The sequence below is a fragment of the Silurus meridionalis genome, chromosome 2 (genome assembly GCF_014805685.1).
Source record: "Silurus meridionalis isolate SWU-2019-XX chromosome 2, ASM1480568v1, whole genome shotgun sequence".
NCBI classification, from domain to species: domain Eukaryota; kingdom Metazoa; phylum Chordata; class Actinopteri; order Siluriformes; family Siluridae; genus Silurus; species Silurus meridionalis.
The window spans coordinates 22,203,246-22,223,631 of NC_060885.1; the positions used below are offsets into that span (position 1 = coordinate 22,203,246).

The following is a 20,386-nucleotide window of genomic DNA, read 5'->3' on the forward strand; positions in this document are numbered from 1 at the left end:
ATTAAACCACCTACTAAAATTAGTTCCACCAACAGCCAGATTGCGACTCGGCCAGACAGTCAATAGAAAGTAGTTTTTTTTTTCTTTCTCTGGTTGGTGGATAAAAGATGAAAAGCATCGATCAACAGCTTTCTGAACCATATAGTTCATATAGGACTATATAGATTTAATATAAAGTGGGATTTTTATGTATGTGAAGTGTTTAATTAATATGATACAGTACAGTACAGATACTGTGTGTGTGTGTGTGTGTGTGTGTGTGTGTGTGTGTGTGTGTGTGTGTCATCAGGTACTGGAGGATAACGATTATGGCCGAGCAGTAGACTGGTGGGGTTTGGGTGTGGTGATGTATGAAATGATGTGTGGCAGGCTGCCCTTCTACAACCAGGACCATGAGAAGCTTTTCGAGCTCATCCTTATGGAGGACATCAAGTTCCCCAGGACGCTGTCAGCTGATGCCAAGTCTCTGCTGTCAGGCCTGCTAATCAAAGACCCTAACAAGAGGTACAGGTTCCGTTCAAACCTACAGCTTTTTAATTACACTGTGAGAAAATACTGAATAACTTGGTGGAAAAAAAATAAAATAAAAAAAATAAAAATACCATCCTAAATAGACACCAAATTTAATTTATGTAATTGTGCATCAGCATGAAAGTTAGCGATGTGATGCATCGATTGAAAGTTGGCATTTCTATATTGCTGCATCATTTTAAACACATTAGCATCGGTAAAAAAATTTAATTATGTATGGTATATAATTATTAGTAAATGTGCTACACTTTTATTATTTAGAAAGTAAGCAATAATTTGTGACCAATATTTGATATGTAGATTGATTTTCTCAAGCGCGTTCTCTCAGCATCGCTGCTGCTACGTGAATATGACGTATCGCAACACTACTGAGACCGAGACGTGTCCTGAGATTCACCTAGAATACAGATTAACATGGCAGAGGTAGAGCTGCACCTTCCTGGAGACAGAACAGGAAAAAGAACCTCTGTTTTTTCCCATTGTTTTTCTTTTCTTTTTTTTGCGCTATAAAGGCCTGTATGTGAAAGGGGTCATGCGTTAGAAGTCAGAAGGAACTTAAGTTAATTGATGATTTGCTGTCTGTCTGAACCAAAGTAATGCAAGTGAACTATTTGCACCATATTGAATTTGCAGAGAATCATATTTTTTTTTCCATTGCATTAAATCGCATTTTTGTTTAATCGAATAGAAAATCGGATCACGCTGCAGCGTAACGGGGGGATCGTATTGCATCGCATCAGTAGCTGCTTCATGTGTATCTTTAATGTATCATATCTTTGGTTATGCCTTCGAGATGCGAATCGCCTACTACTGAAACTTGCAAACCCTCAGACTCAAGACTGCAAGACTGATCAATATGGCCCATGTACAAGAAGGGAAAAGGTGTAGAAGCATTTGTTACACATCAATTTGAATAAAATATTAAAGTGGTGGAGATGTTAGGTTAAAGTACAGCATTTGTGTTGTGATACATTGATATGCAATATTAATTTTAGGGAAAATATGGTTATGTTAACATTGTTTCTTTGTTTTGACATGTTTAATATGGTGTAAGTGGAATAATCAATTCTAAAAATCTACTAATTTTAACTATGAGTTTTATTAGGTTCTCTAGTGATAATCACATTTATATAAAATGTATACTATAACTGCTAGAACTCTATATTTAAGCAAATAAAAAATGTAAAGTAAGCAGGGTTTTGTCTGAATCACTTGAATCAGGCCTGATGTTATTTAAAATGATCCTTTATTAACGAAGAATAAATAAATTGCAACAATTTACAACATTAGAAACATGGTGATGGAGACCTAGTGATGTTTCCTGCTCACAATGTGGCTTTTGATATCTATAAGAGTGTCATACGTGTGTGCATCCTGTTCTTCTTCCTTTATAAATAAAGTGGGTTTTTTCTCATGTTTTATCCACAGACTTGGGGGAGGGCCGGATGATGCTAAAGAAATAATGCGACACAGTTTTTTTGCAGCAGTCGACTGGCAAGATGTTTATGATAAAAAGGTAAAAGAAGTCAGATGATGTTTCACTAAAGGTGTGCTGTTTATTTATATATATATATATATATATATATATATATATATATATATATATATATATATATAATTATTATTGTCATTATTGTTATATCTTATAGAAAAATAAAATGGGAAAAAAAAATTAAAAAGCCGTAGAAAAAAAAAAAGAACGTTTTGAAAAAATGTGAAAGTTTAAATCGCAAAAAAATGATGTGATGTATAAATTAATTTAAAAGCATAACATTTTTTACATAACATTCGGTAACCAAAGTTCCAGCATTCTGGTGAGAAGTGAGACTATTAATGTGAACCAGTAACTGGTTTATGGCAATTCTTGTTTGTGTCGAATTTGTGACTAATATAGTATTACACAAAAGAAAGTGCACCCCTCACATTTCAGCAACTATTTTAGTAGATCTTAAGGGACGATACTATAGAAATGAAATGTAGATATATTTTAGAGTAGTTAATGTGCCACTTGTGTAGCAGTACAGATTTACTGTCTTCTGAAAATAACTCAACATGCAGCCATTATTGTCAAAATAGCTGGCAACAAAGTGAGTACACAAGTGATAAGAGCAGTACGTTGTGTCCTATTCATCATGTACATGTTTTTGTCTGCTTGACAGGACCATACAAATGTGTGTATCGTGTATTAGAGCAGTTAAATTTTAATGCTTTGATTACAATTCTCCCACACTGACCACTGGATCTTCAACATGCCACCTCATGGCAAAGAAACTCAATAATTAGAATTGTTTCTCTTCACAAAAATAGCCGAGGCTATAAGATGATCAGTAACATCCTGAGTTACAGTACAGTGGCCAGAGTCATACAGAGGTTTTCCAAGATGGGTTCCACTCAGAACAGGCCTCGCAAGGATTGATCAAAGAAGTTGAATTATCATGCTTTGCGTCAGGTGCAGAAGCTGCTTCAAAAAACAGATGCACGAGTGCTGCAGCATTGCTTTAGATGTTGCAGAAGCGGAAGGTCCGCTTGTCAGTGCTCAGGGCCGAACAGCAGTTCTCCAACATAATAACGACCCCAAACTCACCGCCAAGATGACAACTGAGGAAGCTGAAGCTGAAGGTGAAGGAGTGGCCAAGTATGTCTCCAGACCTGAACCCTATTGAACACCTGTGGGGCATCCTCAAGCGGAAGGTGGAGAAGCTCCATGTGTCCAACATACAGCAGCTCCGTGATGTCGTTAAAGAGGAGGAAGAGGATCCCAGCAACCTGTGCAGCTCTGGTGAATTCCATGCCCAGGAGGATTAAGGCAGTGCTGGATAACAATGGTGCTCACACAGAATACTGACACTTTGGACACAGTTTTGTCATGTTCACTTAGGGTGTACTCACTTTTGTTGCCAGTTATTTAGACAATAATTACTATATGGTGAGGACAGTAAATCTGTACTGCTATACAAGTGCACATTGACTACTCTTAAATATATCCAATTAATTTATATAGTATCATTCCTTGAGAAGGCCTACTAAAATGGTGAAATGTGAGGGGTGTACTAACTTTTGTAAGAATCTGTGTGTCCCTTCTATGAAACCTACTGATAGTACTAGTAAGCTTCATGCTATTTGAAGATAGTACTATGATAAAGTGTATTTAGGTCAATTTTCTTCTTTTGGCTTAATGTATAATTATAAATAAAAAAAAACTAATAAATAATAAAAATTAAATTAAAAAGCACAAAATAAATACATAAATAAATGTTTAAAAAATACAGAAAAAAATGTTGATCACATGACTATTATTGATGTGTATGGGGTTGTTTATCGGGGTGTATGGGTCTGGGTCATTTTTTTAAAGGTTTATTTTATTTATGTGAGTTCTGAAAATAATGACATGGTGTTTCTGTATATACACACAGTATATATCCTGTTTAGAAAGCCATAATGCGATTATTAACAACAAACATTGTTTTATTAATATTTAATTGTGCTATTATCTGAGCCCGGGTCTGTTTCTGAGACAGAAATATTACCCTGAAGGCAGAGAGAACACAGTGTGTGTGTGTAGAGGAGGTGCTGTGTAAAACTCTGAGGTGTAAGATTGGGCCCTGCAGCTCACACACAACACGCAGTGTTACACCTGCACAAACAGGTGCTCTGTGTGGTTTTTTTTGTTGTTGTTGTTGTTTTTTGTGTTGGTGGGTTTTTTTTTCTTTCACTGCTCCGGCTTTCTTCTCACACTTCCTTCCTCAGCTGATACCTCCCTTCAAGCCTCAGGTGTCGTCAGAGACGGATACCAGATATTTTGACGAGGAGTTCACGGCACAGACGATTACAATAACTCCCCCTGAAAAATGTAAGTGTGCCATTTCTATTGTTATCCTGCTCTCTCTCCGTTAGATAAACATACAAACACACATCCCAGAATATTTTGTTGTTGTTTGTTCTTCCCACACTGAACTTACTGAATTTACACTTGACAGCACAAGGACACACACATACTTGTCACATACAGTGGGGTTTAAAAGGATGGGAAAATCTGGAGTTTTTCTTTTGTAAATAAACATGCTTTATAAATATTTTATAAATGTAGTTTCAATACATGTTTTAGATGTTTTTAATATTTCGAACAATGAAGGTAAATATTGAATATCTTGCACTTTTCGCAGGTCTTTATTTAAATGTAAGAAAATACGTGATATTCAGCATAAACTTGTGGAGTCTGTGTGAGATTAAGTGCAGTGTCATTAAAGCAAAAAAGGGACGTATCTCATACTAAAGTCTGATTCCACATTTCACTCAGACTGTTGTCAATAATATAACTAGTAATGAAATGTTGTATTAAATTAGCAAAGAAAGCACATTAGAAGCAGCACTCAGACTTTTAGAGCTCCTGGCGGTGGTCCAAATCAAATGTAGTGGATCTGACAAATCTACACACACACACACACACACACACACACACACACACACACACACACACACACACACACACACACACACACACAGGGGAAAAAGAATATGCACTTCCTAATTACTATAATACACTATATAGTAAAAGTATAACCTGTTTTTTTTTTCAGCCATATGTGTTTTTTTGTTTTTAACAAAATGTACCCACAAGGTGTATTTGATGCCTTAGGATGTGGTAGCACTAAATTTAGCCTTCACTTGAACTAAGAGACCCAAACCTGTTCCGGCATGGCGATGCCCCTGTACACAAAGTCAGCTCCATGAGGATATAATTTACACGGGTTGGAATGGAAATGGAATGAACACAAATCTCCACAAGCACACTCCAAAATCTAGTAGAACATCTTCCCAAAGGAGTGGAGGTTATTATAAGAGGAAATGGAGACTAAATGTGGAATAAGATGTCCAAAAAGCACATACGAATCTTACGGTTGGTGTCCACAAACCTTTGTCCATGTACAGTAATCCCAGTTTACTGCAGTGGTTCCAAAACCGCCCGCGAATAATGAAAAACAGCGACAAAAGGACGGCACCCCAAAAAAGCTAAGAAACATAAACTAACACACTTTAAACACACATACACACGAAAACATTTGCAAGAATACAGTAATTATATTTTTATTAATAAATTTCATTATTTCGACATAAAACTCCATTAAAACAATTCCCTATAAGTTTTTTGGTCTATCGTGTTATCTGCGAGAGACCGGAAAAAACAGCCGTGGCAAATGCAATTCCGCGATAAACCGGGGGTGCGAGATTCAAACAACAATTGAACCATTTTATTCCAGTCTTTATATCTTTTGAAAAAGCCCTATTGAGGCCATTCCACCTCTTTGATCGAGATGAATCTAAAATACTGCTCTTCTTCTACTTCTTTTGATGTTATATGTAATATTTCGCTTTTGATTAAAAAGTTTTTAATCAAAACCACTAAGCTACAGCTCTTGGTCCTTTAGCAAGGCCCTGAATCCACAGTTCCATGTGCACAAGGTTGCTGTGTGGCTCTGGTAAAGCATGGCACACATTTATTGGCATATTGATATTCTCTAAGAGCCAAGACACTACATTCTAAATCTGCTGTTTTGCCTTATTTTCCGCTTATGTAAGACTAATGTTTGAACTTTTCCTGATAACAGCTACTGACCCTAAAAAAAATAATTAAAAAAAATAAAGCATAAAATAGCCCCTGAAAATAGAACATTTCAATGTTTTTTTTTCTTTCTTTCTTTTTTAAATCAATGCAGCGAAAGTCTTGCCGTTTTCTTCTTTCGCAGGGTATATTTTTGTCCTCTTAGCACTGAAAGATTTGCATGAAACAATTAAAGAATGTTTGATGAGAACGGTTCAGCACTCAGATCTGACAGTTTTGATCAAGTTCTCTGCCAAGCTGAGGCTGTCGGCTGCGTCTTTGCCAACGCGACTCTGACTGTTTACCTGTTTTCTGCGCCGTTTATGTTCAAACAATCCCTTATAAATATGCGGCTGTCACTGATTCTGTTAAGGTGTTTGGTCTGTTTGCATCTTGGAGAAAGTCCTTGAATATATACAGTGTAATATATATATATATATATATATATATATATATATATATATATATATATATATATATATATATATATATATGGCTTACAGGAAACAGAGCGAATGACTGTATGTATACCATGGATATTCACAGGGTGGCTCAGACTTCTTTATCTTGCGGAAAAATGAACAAGCTTTCGGACGTGGATGAGAAAGAAGCAAAAGCAGCTTTTATTGCAGTCAGTCAGCAAGTCAGAACCTCTGCATCATTTGGCTGATGCTAGCGAATGCACTTTCAAATCCAAAAACCGCATTTTTTGTACTTTGATAATTTACATATTTCTCCAAGTTTCCTCCTCTTCCTTATTCATCAATTTCTCGTTCTTTAGTGGAAATCTCCTCTTCCTCATGGTATATTTATGTGATTTCTCTTTTCCTATACCCAACCTTAAAACATCTCTTGTTTTTCTGGCCTTCGATGTATAAGTATTTTTGTTTTACTCCCCCCGTTTATCGCGGTGGATTATTATTTTTTTTTTATGTTGCAGCCGTAAAACATCCTCCTACACACTTTATACACACACAGAAAACATTCGCTAGAATATAGCGAGATGAATTTTGTGTACATTCGTAGAAATACAGTACACTGTATCACATTAAAAGTGAATACTGTACAGTATACAGTTCTGCAGTAGCGTAGCCGATGCGTAGTCTCTCTGCTTGTTTGTTGGTTGAAGTGTCATTATGTATATATTTTCAGCACCACACAGCACACTTTTGTGAAAACACTGCGTGCTCTTTGTCTCTTGTGCGACTGTATGATATACGCTGAACAGTTTTTTATGTATACAGTACTGTACTGTATAAAAATGTCTCTGCATTTTATAATTAATAACTACATTTTTATTAATACATTTCCTAATTTCAACAAAACACTCAAAAAAAAAAAAAAAGTATTTTGTTCCATCTTGCTGTCCACGAGAGAGAAATTATTTTGTGGCAAATGCAATTCCGCGATAAAGCGGGGGATTAATGTATTCTCTCAATTTTACACCTAAGTATATCTACATAACTGTTCTACGATCACTACTGAGATTAATAATACTGAAATAAGTTACATTAACTTATACCAAATAATGCTAGATGATATTGGTATAAGGTGTAAAGTAAAGCTGGCCTAAGATAAATTTCTCTAACATAAACTCTCTAACATGTCTTTTTTTTGTGTGTGTGTGTGTGTAGTTGATGAAGACGGGATGGACTGCATGGATAACGAGCGGCGGCCGCATTTCCCTCAGTTCTCCTACTCGGCCAGCGGGAGAGAGTGAGTCCCACACAGCCAGCACTGCCTCATCATCATCACGCTTTACCACTGGAACAGACTAGTCCTACAGCTTTTACCCAGTCAGACTTAGCCCAAACAAAGCTTCCCTTCTCCACTGGGACTCTCTTCATCATCCTTCACACAGGCCAAGAGCTCCAGGACACGCTTGGCTTTTAATGCTAATGGGAATTTTGCACGTCGGGCTGAGCTGAAATCCAGTCCGCTTAAATGCCCCAGACTGCTGGGGAGAAGAACTGTGGTGTTTGTTTACTTTCGTGTGTTTAGTTGTGTGTGTTTTTTTTTTTGTTCCTGCATTGAGATGCTTAAATATGTTCACATGATTGGGCGCGAAAGTGAAAAAGCACTGAAACTGCGGAGCACCTTTCTATTTTCAGTCCATCCCCCTGTGTGGCTTAAGATTCACATGATGTACATTCTTTTGAGCGCTGCGTGTCGTGTGATTGTCTGATATGAAGTACAACCGAATGCCTCCGTTCTTGTGGTGTCCAAAAACTGCCATAGCAGTATACTCAGGCTGCACAGGTGTTGAGTTGGGAAAACATGCTTCACTGAAGATTCTCACGGGCAAGGCCACTCGCATCACTAGCACTCACGTTTAATGCCCAGACAGCACTCAGCACACACACACACACACACACACACACACTGTGTTCATGGCAGTAATGGGTGTCAGGATCTGCTGTGTTCCTCAGCTAGCATTTCAGTATCACTGTGGCACTGGAGTACTTTTCATTCTTTTACTTACTCAGCAAACGGGTTGAGAAAAAAAACACGATAAGGGGAGTGGGGAATGGGGTGGGGGTTTCTTAGTTTTAGATGTTATGAGCTGAATAGTCCTGTGAATCTGAGCCATACAGCACCGTACCTCCTGATCCTTCAGGTACGCTTATCTACTGGGATCAGCAACGCCTCGAATCAGAACAATGTGTTCCCGTATGGTGTCGATCGCTTTTGCTTTGCCCGGGATTTCCTCCTTCACGGGTCATTCCTGTTTTTCCGTCCGACGGTCACATGACTGACTGCGTGAGTAAAGTGAGTTGCGATCGTCAGTTCTCCATGGTACGTTCAGCACACGGGTTCTCAAAGTTCTCCTAATTTGTCTGAGACGAAAAATAAATAACACAGCGGCTCAAGTGAAGCTCACGTGTCCTGACAGCATGTAGATGCACTGTAGTGTGTCCTGTTGTGTTAAGGAACAGAGTTAGATATCTAGAAAAGAACGGCTTTAGAATGTAAATCGAGCGATGCACAGGTAGGCCTTTTGTTTCGATTAGCATTTTTTTTTTTTCCTAACATGTCGCAGTGAAGACGGCATTGAGAAGCCCGTTCACATGCTTTTTCTGTGCAAGGTGAGTTTTTGTAGTAAAAGCAAAAGCAACAACCACAAAACCACCACAGAATTCCGTTCAAGAAATATAAATAACACGGCACAGCACCGAGAAGCCCTAGCTAGTGACACTTCAATCCCCTGTGTGGCTTTTCATCCCTCTCTTACCTCTCATCGGTCTTTGTTAAATACAAGGGGGATCAAAAAGTTTTGAGACTGGCCCTGTTTACAAGAAAGTACTTTATTTATCTATGCTTGCACACTTTCACACTTTTTTATGTTTACGTCACCTTCAAAATAGTCCCCTTGCACAGCAATACAGCGCTCCCGGCGTTCCTGCCACTTCTGAAATGTGTCCCAGAAGTGTTCTTTTTTTGCGATACGCCCTGGATTCTCACAGTGGTGTCAAAACGGCGAACCTTTGAGCCGAATTTTCATCTTCAGGAAGTGGGCGAAGTCTGTAAGATTCAAAATCTGGCGAATAGGGTGGGTGCTGAAGTGAGATCACGTTGTTTCCGGCTCACGTGTGAAACTCACGTGTGAGGAGAGTGAACAGTTGTGATAACGCACATGGTCAGAATAGCATAAGTTGCACATCTCTCGATGTAAAATGTCTTTTGGCACGCTGACTTAGGAAGGTCGGTGCTCCCGGTGACTGCGCGTGCAGCCTTGTGCTGCCATCTGTTGGCGAGTCACAAAACTAGCCTCGAAACTTTTGAAATATCACCTCGTACGCAGGTCTACTTTGTGATTGGAATGGTGTTAGAGCAGGTTTTCGGGCTGCGCTTAATGTCGAAGTAGAGAAGGTAGGCTGGAAGAATCCGAGTTGGTCAGACCAAATCTAAGTGTTGTGTGTCTAATGTTTTTATGTTTAAAACGTATAGTACATTCCTCGAACCTTTAACAGAGTGTTTTTGCCGTGTCTCCTTTTTATTTTTACGAGCCGGCGGTATTAGTTTTATGCTTTGCATTAAGTCATTGTGAAGTGCGCGATAAGGGTAAGTTTGCAAAACTGTATCAGGTGGATCAGGTCAGATATCACGAGGTGTAGCAAATCGAATTGTGTCCGTGTGGGTTTCCTCAGTGTTCCCTTGGTTTCGTCCCTCACTTGAACATAACAGGAGGTGGATTAATGACTCTAAATTGCCTCTGGGTTTGAACGAGCGTGTGTGTGGCTGTACGTACAATGCTGCTGGGAATTAAGAGGAATTAAGAAGAAGCTCAGCAGTGTTTTAGGTGTAAACGGAAGTGAATGAGGGGTTTGAGTGGATGCACTGTTGATGGTCTTGTATGGTGATAATGATAAGGAGGATGATGAAGATGGTGTTATTTATTTGTTGGTTATAAAGAAGAGCAAGTTGCGATGTTGGGCTTGACTGTCGCTCCTCCATATGAGGACGTCACGTCAATAAAACGTGTGTAAATTCTAGCTGTGGGTGTGTGAGTGCGTGTGTCTCGGAGTTTGTATGGACCTGTATACAGAGATGTCACATTCCTTTGATGGTCATACCATAGGAAATGAAATGCTATTAAACCTAGAGACTGCACTGATAACGAACATGAACTAGTTGCCTTGTTTCTTCCCAGTTGCGGTTCATTTGGAGAGAAAGCGCTCCCGCTCTTAGTTTACTGCGACGGTAAAACTCGCGTCAGGACCACGCTACTGCAAATTGCAAGAGCTTCTGTCTTCCAATATTTGTTTGATTTTTTTTGTTTGTTTTCATTTTCTTTTTTTTGTGATTTTCGCTGACGATGCTACCTAGTGAGAGGTGAACGGAGTGGGATCGTGCTGTTTTTTTGCGTTCATTTTAAATTAATTATTTATCAAGTTGAAAATCGCTCATTTTGTTGTCTGTTTTTTTTTGTTCTTTTGCTTCTTCTTTAGGTACGTTTATAGAGTTCTAAGTAATAGCAAATCTGAAAAGAAAAAAAAAGTTAAAATAAGGTGTGCTTTTTTTTTTTTATGTATGATGCAGCTCTTTTTCAGTATCGAGTTGAATACGGCTTGTGTCGTCTTTATAAATGTGCACGTGTAAAGGGAGTCTTTCGTATGGCGTGTGTGTGTGTGAGAGAGAGAGAGAGAGAGAGAGAGAGGTGTGTGACACTGTGTGTTGGTTTCTTGCATGTTTGGGACCTGAGTGCTGATCCAGTAAAACTGCACTGCACTCTGTTGAAAAGAGGCTTTGGCACTACAGGCCAAAAAAAAAAAAAATAATAAAAAACCCACCATACACCACTTTTTAAAACTCCATAGTCACAAAACTTGGCTTTAAATTATGTATAACAGCACTTTCATGTCCATTTCTCTTTTTCTATAGTTCAGCTCAAAAAATGAAACAAAGGTTCCTGCTTTAAGACGGAAAAAAGGACTTGAAAGCACATGTTCCCTTCACGCGCTCCTTTTTTTTTTTTTTTTTTTTTTAAATTAGTAATAGTAACAGAGTTTTGCTTTGTAAAGCGTTACGCTGTGAACGTGGTGAGACACTGCCAGGAGTTTTGCTTTTGGTGCCGACTTTTTCCGGCTCTCGCTCCCCTTCCCCAAGCGTCTCCTGGAGCTTTCTTCGGGAAAAGTCAGTCATGACCGGGCGATGCCGCCTCGACTGTTCCCATCAGGAGCCGTGCTCAACAGCAGAAACCCGGTATAAAAAGTCTCGCAGTCTTTGAGTCTCAGGCTGCTTGTGCTGCGTCCAGCACGGCTACGGTGGCCTGCTCCGAACGACGGAGTAGCGAAGAACTAGCGTACGCGAAGGAGCCGTGTGAGCTGATGGGTTCCATCCTTACTTACTGCAGGGTCTTGAAGAAATATTTTACACCTCAACGTACACACTTTGCTGCTACTGTTTGTATCGTCTACAACATAATTTCTTGTTCTCTTGCTCCTGGTAGTGTATTATGAACAAGCATGAATTGTAAAGTATTTATTTAAAAACAAAAAAGAGAAAACCTGCGGGGGTAAAAAAAAACAAACTTGTAATAAAATTTTACGGCCATGTAGCTTTAGATTTTGTGACATTTCTTGCCCTTGCTAGCTCTGTCATTAGATCCATGTTAAGATCTAGACATGTCGTTGAGTTTTTATGCAGAAGGGACTTGATTCTAAAAAAAGACAAAAAAAAAAACAACAAACCGAAAGAACTGTATTACAGGTTGGGATATTTACTGACTAAAAGAGAATGCTTATTTCATGACTATATGGCCCACGGCGATGTGAAAAAAAAAACGCTGATCTATGAGAAACCTTTTTTGTACACTGAACATCCTTAGTATTTTTACATGTAAATGTATATGATAGGGATGCACATTATTTTCCTTCTTACAGACTGCTTAAATAAAACACTGTCAATCTGTGCTCACTTCGCCTCTCGTTCGCTCTTGCCTACTTCCTTTCCTCCGTCCCTTCTTCCTTTCATCTTTTCTTGTAGTCTTCGAGGGGAAATGCGCGTTCGGAGGAGTTCTTCTGTGTCGTTTACGGCCGGTTCGACGGGAGTCGGGTTTGAACGTTTATTTGACGAAAGCGTGTTTACAAAACAAAAGTTCCAAACATGGACAAACACATGAAAAACGTGTAAAAACAGCAAATAAATTAATCTTTAAATTATCGTTCAAAAATGTACATTGCAAATACATGTTTGGTATGCACCACAAATCAGTGAGTATTGAACATAATTTAGCAAATCCATGTGTGTAGAGGGTGTGGCGTGTGTGTGTGTGTAAGAGTGATGGAGAGGGAGAGAGCGAGAGAGAGGAGGGGACGGTGTGTGTGTGTGTGTGTGTGTGTGTGAGAGCGAGAGTGTTAGTGACCGAGAGCCAGCACTGCTGCTGTGTATGCAGTATGGACTGTGATGTCACACGACCCCCTGCAGCCATCACACGCACAAACTCGCACCCACACACCCACTTCTTACTTGTAGCCAAAAAAAAAAAATCCCTCATGAGTTCGGAGTAAAGCCGTGGCGATGGCGCTCCGTCGGTGTGATCGGATTAACTCCGTCGAGAGAGAAGGAAATAGCCGCCCTCACACTGTTCCGAGAGTTTCTCTCCTCTCGGCTGGGAACTGAGGGAGGAAATACAAAAGCGCTCGCTTCAGTCAGTTGCACAGATTGAGCTGTACACGGGGTTCAGCGGCGCTTATAGAAAAATGCATTTACTCTCGATAACCGTCGATCCCGACTTCCCGCTGTTACACAAACACTCGAATAGAGATCCTTTTTAAACAAAAACCCGACCACAAACGCGCCATTCGGCAGGCAGCCCTGTGTGCGCTCCTGCCGAGCTGCTGCTCCAATCATCCAGCGTTCACGTTAAACAATACGCATATAAAGTGCAGTTTGTACTCGTACACAGGTGCTTTTTATTTCTGCTATTCAAGCGAGAGGCGTCGGCATCATTCGAACAATCAGTTTTTTTCTTTTCTTAAATACTGTTAAGCAGTACTGGGTAGTGTCTCAGGGTCTGAGCTTTGCTGCGCTTCTCATCCAGCAGCATTAATTGAGGATCATGTGAATGCAGTTGAGGAATGCAACCTTGAGCTTCTTCGAATTCCCAGTACGCAACTGGTGTCTCCTTCCTCCTACAATCTCCCACGGCCTCGCATTCGAAAAATGAAAAGCTGCAACGCAGGATGAGGGATGCATCAAAAGAGACGCCTTTGTCGTATTATCATGAGGTTGATTGTGTCACGTGTATGGATGAAGCTTATTTACGCACAGAGGAGACTTCAGAAAGCTCCTCTACGTTATTAACACGGAGTCAGGCATCAGAGTGATTCAGGTTTTATATGGAGAAGGAATCTGGGACGGATTCGGGGACAGAGACGAAGACCTTAAAAATTATCCAGCCAGAAACAAGCTAAAGCTACTGTGGAAAACAAATCTTTTAGACATTTGACCTTGCTGTGACCCTGAGCCCGTTCCAAAATCTAATCAGTTCATCTGCTGTTTCTGATCATTAATCCTTATAAATCCTACAAACATTCAACCTCGCGTTTCTGAGATATCACACTAACAATAATCACACGACGACAGAACAGACAGCTGAACATACAATCCGAAAACAATCACAGGAAAACTTAATGGTGGGGGCATAAAAAATGTAAGGAATAATAATGAAGGAATACAACATAAAAGAGAAGAATGAAGTAAAGAACGAAGTGAGAAACAAAGGAAAAGTAGGTGGAAGAATCAAATTGAAGGAAAATGGCATTTTTTTTATGGATGGACAGTTCGATGAAAAAGTGGAGAGTAAGGATGGAAGGAGGAAAAAGGAGAGTAGAAAGAAAGGAATGAAGGAAAGAAATAGAAAAGGAAAATAGACTGAATAAATGGAGGGAAAGAAGAAAAAAATATGGATGGATGAACATGAAAGTAATATGCAAGGGAAGAAAGGAAGGTAAAAAATGTAAGAAATGAACATTTGATGTGAATATTTCAAAGAAAGTAAGAAAAAGGAAAGCAATAATTGAAGAAACGAATACAAATGAAGATGAGAAAAGGAAAATCTGAAAAGGGAAGTTGGGGAGGAGGTGAAAAAGTCCAAAACAGTAACTTTATTTTGTGTCAGATTTTTTCACTGAAGCACAAGAAGCCTCTTGGAACTTCTGCTGCTTGTTCTCGTGCTAAACGCTGTGAACTTTCTGCACGAGGCTGCTTGGAGCTGCGTGTTGATTTTGTTTCTCTGAGGGAGAGCGGGAGCTGTTAACTCTCACCTCTCTCCTAACAAAACAACAGCATGGCAGTATTAACAGAGCTGCGAGCGACGGCGCTTTGCAGAGTGGCGCTCTGTTTGCCATAATCTTCTACAGATGTCAGCGTGCGGCTAGTCACTGTCTGTTGCTGACGCGCCTCTAGCAGCAATCTGGATGAGCATCTGTGGACGCCTAGTCTTGCGTGATGTGCAGCCATGGCTACCAGCTGCTGTGCTACTTGTGCTCTCTCTCTCTCTCTCTCTCTCTCTCTCAGCTGACATGGAAGTAGACTAAACATGCTATCAGCGCAGTTGGAATTCCAGCGATACCTTTTGTGATCGCAAACTTGCGTACGACTTTCGTCATTTTTATACATATGCGCAATCAATTGGTGGATGAAAAACACAACCCGTGTGAGTAAAAGTGGTGATACACCCAGTAAAATATGACTCCAGTAAAAGTGCTCCCTTAAACTTTGAAAACATGAGACCAAATAAAATTTTTTTTTTTTTTATCGCACAAACAAGGCCACGGATTTTGGGGCAATTTAGAGTCAGGCGTTTCTTTAAAGAGATACGTTTTTATCCGGTCATAAATAAAAAAAAAAAAAAACCCGAAAATACAGTAAAGAACAGATATGCAAAAAAAGCTACTTAAGTACAGTAACGTATCACATTTACTTCATTACTGTCCGCCACTGCACTCGTAAAAACCTCTACAACTATTCGACGCTAAACATCAGGATATACAGCGTTTGTTTTCTGCGGCTACTACGGAATGTAAAGTGAATCGCTTCCTGTCTATCGGCATGGAGCGGAGGCCTCACCTGTACACGCAGGTTGCTCATCTCTTCAGTGAGAAGCTGCCTCTCGTGCACGAGCTGGTTCTGTCTGCTGAGCAGCTCCAACACCTGCTGAGCACTGGACTGACAGTGTTGATCCAGCTGCTGCAATCTGCACACACAACAATCCTGCATCACCACACACACACACTACAAACCTGCTTTGTTTACAGCTTCAGTGATGACTTCCGAACACACAGCTAAGCACATGACATAATACATCTCCATTTGCTGTTTTTCATGATGTGGAGTTTATCAGAATAAGATTACATTTGCACCAATGTTTATTTTAGATCATGCTGGCTGCTTTCCCAGTTTATTTTTTAAAGCTATTTATTGCAACAACAAATCGATTAAGAATAGATTTTTTTATAATTATGAGTATTTGGGCTCATAAAGTAATAAAGCTATTAAATAAGTGACAGATAGCTGGCTCATTCTAACTAATGATTGCACTGATGATGGAAATGAAAAAAACAAAACAAAACAAAACACACTCTTATTACACAAATCAAACGCTTTTCAATAACCTGCTTGTTTTTTCAACTGCTAGACACTAGAAGGACAAAAGTATTGAAACACCTGACTTTTCCATCCATACCTGATCTTTCTCCAAACTGTTACCACACAATATTACAGGATGTTCACAACGAGACTTGTATGACAAAGCCCCTGTGCACAAAGCCAGCTCCATGAAGATATGCTTCACATGGGAAGGTTTGAGTGCTTTAAAACTCTGACCACAACCGTTTTTGCCCTCTATTGTATATTGGAGAGTCCAAAACTGTTGCCCCAACAACTGAAGCACAAAATGACAATCTGTCTCTACACGTTGTAGCATTAACAATTTCTCTTCATGAAACTCAGACCTGTTTCCCAGCACGGTGATGGCCTTGTACACAAAGCAACCTCCATGAGTAGCAGAGTTGACCTCTACCACACTGAACACATTTAGGATAAACTGGAATGCTGACTATATACTTTGTTGTCTGACCTCACTAATTCTCATGTGGTTCAATGTGTAAATCCCCACATGCTTCCCCAAAGAGTGGAGCACAGGGAGAATTAAATCTGGAATACGATGTTTAACGTATAGCACATAGGACTGTGATGCCTGGTGTTCGCATCCTTGCAAACAACAGTGTCTTTAGGTTTGCTAAGAAAACAAATGATTTCATTCATAAATTAAAAAAAATAGTAAAATGATCAAAGTCATCATTTTAATTAATACAATATTTTTCCAGAGAAGATAAATAAGGGTGTTATTAAGGTATTGATGTAGGTGAGGAGGTCTGGGGTGCAGTCAGTGTTCCCTTTCATTCCGAAGGGTTGAGGTCAGAGCTCTATAGCAGGCCACCTATTTTCATAAAGTGCATTGTCATGCTGGAATTGGTTTGGGTCTCCTGGTTGTAAAGTAAAAGGAAAATTGAATGCTACTGCATCCAAAGAAATCCTATTCAATTATGTGTCTCCAACTTTGTGGTGACAGTCTGGGGAAGAAAAAAAAAAAAGTCAGGTGTCCCAATACTTGTCCACATAGTGTATATACATATGTCATAGCTATAAGGATCTTCGAGGGTAAAGACATTTCAGTGTGTTAGTTTGGATAAATAGCACTCTGTCATTTACCTGTAATCCATGTAAATTCCTAAATAGAATTCTGGATAGATTCCTAAGTCAGTTTCTAACCATTTTATTTAACCAGATTATAAAAGTAGCAACAAGTTGCTAGGCAACAGAGGACTTTTTACAACCAGATGCACACACACACACACATCAGAAAGGATAGGAAAGCAAAATCTATCGGCTATAATGTTCATGATGAAAAGAAAAAAAAAGTGTCAGGTGGATGATGTTACACGCGATTGAAAAACAAATGGATAAAGTATTGACATTAGATTCGTCAAAAAGAAAACTCAAGGCGCTGTTTAGTGACAGGCAAAAGTAAAAAGTGAACTTGAATGAACTATGAAAGACTTGATGTGCTGTTATTGAACGAAAACCGTGGCATCACACTACCTGTTGATTCGAAGTGTTTATCATTCACACTAGTTTATTCAAAGTTGCATTTATTTGGATTTAATCGAACGCTCACGTTCACACGGCCTGCACTGGAAGCGAACCACACAGCAGTGATTTCACATGGGCTTTGGGTTTGTTCCCCCCATGCGAACGGCCTCAAGTCTCGAAACGAGAGCAATGCTCTCTATCTGTTCAATCCTTATCCCTGCACACCTGAATGAAGAAATCAAGTCCTCTGACTAGCTGGTGCAGTTGAGCTAAAGAGTTCTTATAAGTAAATATGTAGGCTAGATTGGGAAATCCTGTTTTTTTTTTTTTCCCCTGCAGCCTGCTCTTTGGTCCCACTGTGAGCGTGTCCCAGATCTCTCTCTGCGTAGCAGCAGACCAGAGCCAAAAGAGACACACACGGAGATGCTTCTCCAGCTCCGGAGGACAGAAAGAGGAGAGGGAAGGCCTCTAGCTGTTGCTTAGGGGGAAGACAGATGCCCTGCTCCTGCTGGCTGGGGCTACTGCCGTCTGTGCAGGCCCTATTCTCTGCCTCTCTCTCGCTCTCTCTCTACCCCTACACCCCCACTTATCCCTCGCTCCCTCCTGTGGGAACTGGAGCAGGCTGCTTAGGCTGTGGTGGGCAAATGCTCCAAGTTTTGGTCCCCTCACGCTTGACAATAATCTGTCTTTCAATGTCATTCTTTGCTCTTTCTTTTTACCCCCCCGTTTTTTTTTTCCCTTTTTTTCCACTGTGTGCTGAAGCTGGAAGAAGCTGCTTAGTCTGAGCTTGAATGGGCAGCGAGTCTGATGCACAGGCCTGTCTCTTCATCTGATCTTCTTTATTTTCTCATCATCCCCTCTCTGACTGGATGGAGGACAGTTTGTGCCAGGCTAAGGCCCTGCTTTGTGGGAGACTGGCGCCACTGCTGCTGCCCACCTCCAGAGCCTGGCTCTCACTCAACTCCCTGCTATTATCCCCATCTCTATCTACAGACCAATGTAGCGTACAGTATGTGCTTGGGTTAAAGAGGTTGCTGGATCAAAAAGGCCAAAGAAGATAAAGATGGTGTGCTGGTTTAGCAGTACATGTGGTGTGAAGTATTGACAGACACAGTGTACACAGAGAATGCAGTGAGCATCTCCGTAAGAAGTCGAGCAGCGATTTGATGGTTGCAGTGAGCCCACCTCAGGGGGGGCACTTATATTTTTCTGAAACGCTAAACACTGAAATAGTGTTGCATTATTTTTACAATAACGGTTGTAATACATTTTTTCAGTCAGAAAAAGTATGATTATCTGCTTTCATACTGCTAGTTATGTCTTGTATGGAATTAATACAAATATAAACTTTTACCCAATCTATGGGAGAACTGATAACTATAACTTTTTTTTCCACTATAAAAATGGCTGTGCAGTTACAAATAATTACAATTGCACCACACACCTGTTGATGAAACATATTATACAGTAAAAAATACGGCTTCAAGGTAAATCACAGGTTATGATCTTGTCGTAATACAAAAACTGTGAACAAACATGCACTATATTTTCTCGGTCTAAGAATAATCCCCTCAAAAACTTCATATGGTGAGGATATGTGGTTTCCCAGTAATACTACAGGGTGTTTTTATATCTTATACACTTCTGGAAAGAAACTTAATGAGAGGCATGAGAGGCTATTACACAGGCCTGAGGTTATATAATTGCAAGTGTTAACAGGTTCTGTGGTTTAACCAATGTTAAAGAAACTCTATGATGTACTGCTTATTAAAAAATACAAAATAAATAAATAAATAATGAAAAAGAAAATATATATTTATATACATATACATACAGTGGGTGCACCCCCTCAAATTTCAGCAAGCATTTTTGTAGATCTTTTAAAGGGACAAAACTATAGAAATGAAAGAGATATATTTTAGAGTAGTTAATGTGCAGCTCGTGTAGCAGTACAGATTTACTGTCCTCTAAAAATAACTCACCATACAGCCTTATTTTCTAAATATCTGGCAGCAAAAATGAGTACACCCTAAGTGAAAGATGTATGTTGTGTAACCATGCAAAGCCACATGTCCATCATGTTCATGTTTTTATCTGCTTGACAGGACCATACAAATTTGTGTATCGTGTATAAGAGCAGTTTAAATTTGGAACATTGAGTACAATTCTCTCATACTGACCACTGGATGTTCAGCATGCCACCTCATGGCAAAGAAACTCTCTAACATTTGAGAATTAGAATTGTTGCTCTTCACAAAGATGACAGAGGCTTTAACACCCTTAAACTGAGGTACAGTACAGTGGCCAGAGTCATACAGAGGTTTTCCGAGATGGGTTCCACTCGGGAACAGGCCTCACAAGGGTCCATCAAAAAAGGGGGGTCCTCATGCTGAGCATCAGGTACAGAAGCAGCTTCAAAAAACAGATGCATGAGTTCTGCCAGCACTGCTTTAGACGTTGCAGTAGTAGAAGGTCTATTTGTCTGTGCTCATACCATACGTACACTGCAACAAGTCAGTTTGCATGACAAGCTGTCCAAGAGCATGAATTACTGGAACCATGTCCTGTGGTCTGAGTACCAAGAAAATTGTCTCTTGCCTACAGTTGAGTATGGTAGTGGTAGCACCATGGTCTGGGGATGCATGAGTGCTGCTGGTA

The 20,386-nt window shown here is 39.8% G+C and overlaps 2 protein-coding genes across 4 annotated transcripts in view; one reads left to right on the forward strand and one right to left on the reverse strand.

Annotated features, from left to right (window-relative positions):
* The window catches only part of akt3a (v-akt murine thymoma viral oncogene homolog 3a), a 108,864-nt gene extending 96,317 nt beyond the window's left edge, over positions 1–12,547 (forward strand). For both annotated transcript variants that reach the window (XM_046868187.1, XM_046868196.1), the window contains exons 11-14: positions 290–504; positions 1,960–2,047; positions 4,279–4,381; positions 7,765–12,547. In XM_046868187.1, coding sequence (XP_046724143.1) covers positions 290–504; positions 1,960–2,047; positions 4,279–4,381; positions 7,765–7,850 — 492 coding nt within the window. In that variant the 3' untranslated portion in view covers positions 7,851–12,547. The remainder of the gene's footprint in view (positions 1–289; positions 505–1,959; positions 2,048–4,278; positions 4,382–7,764) is intronic.
* sdccag8 (SHH signaling and ciliogenesis regulator sdccag8) overlaps positions 1–20,386 on the reverse strand; it is a 68,132-nt gene that overhangs the window by 6,680 nt on the left and 41,066 nt on the right. Inside the window, exons 17-18 of one of the 2 annotated variants that reach the window (XM_046868166.1) lie at positions 15,704–15,830; positions 12,682–13,248 (exon numbers count right to left, since the gene is read on the reverse strand). In XM_046868166.1, coding sequence (XP_046724122.1) covers positions 13,210–13,248; positions 15,704–15,830 — 166 coding nt within the window. In that variant the 3' untranslated portion in view covers positions 12,682–13,209. Of the gene's footprint in view, positions 1–12,681; positions 13,249–15,703; positions 15,831–20,386 lie in introns of those variants that run through there. The other variant, XM_046868173.1, reaches the window with a different exon arrangement.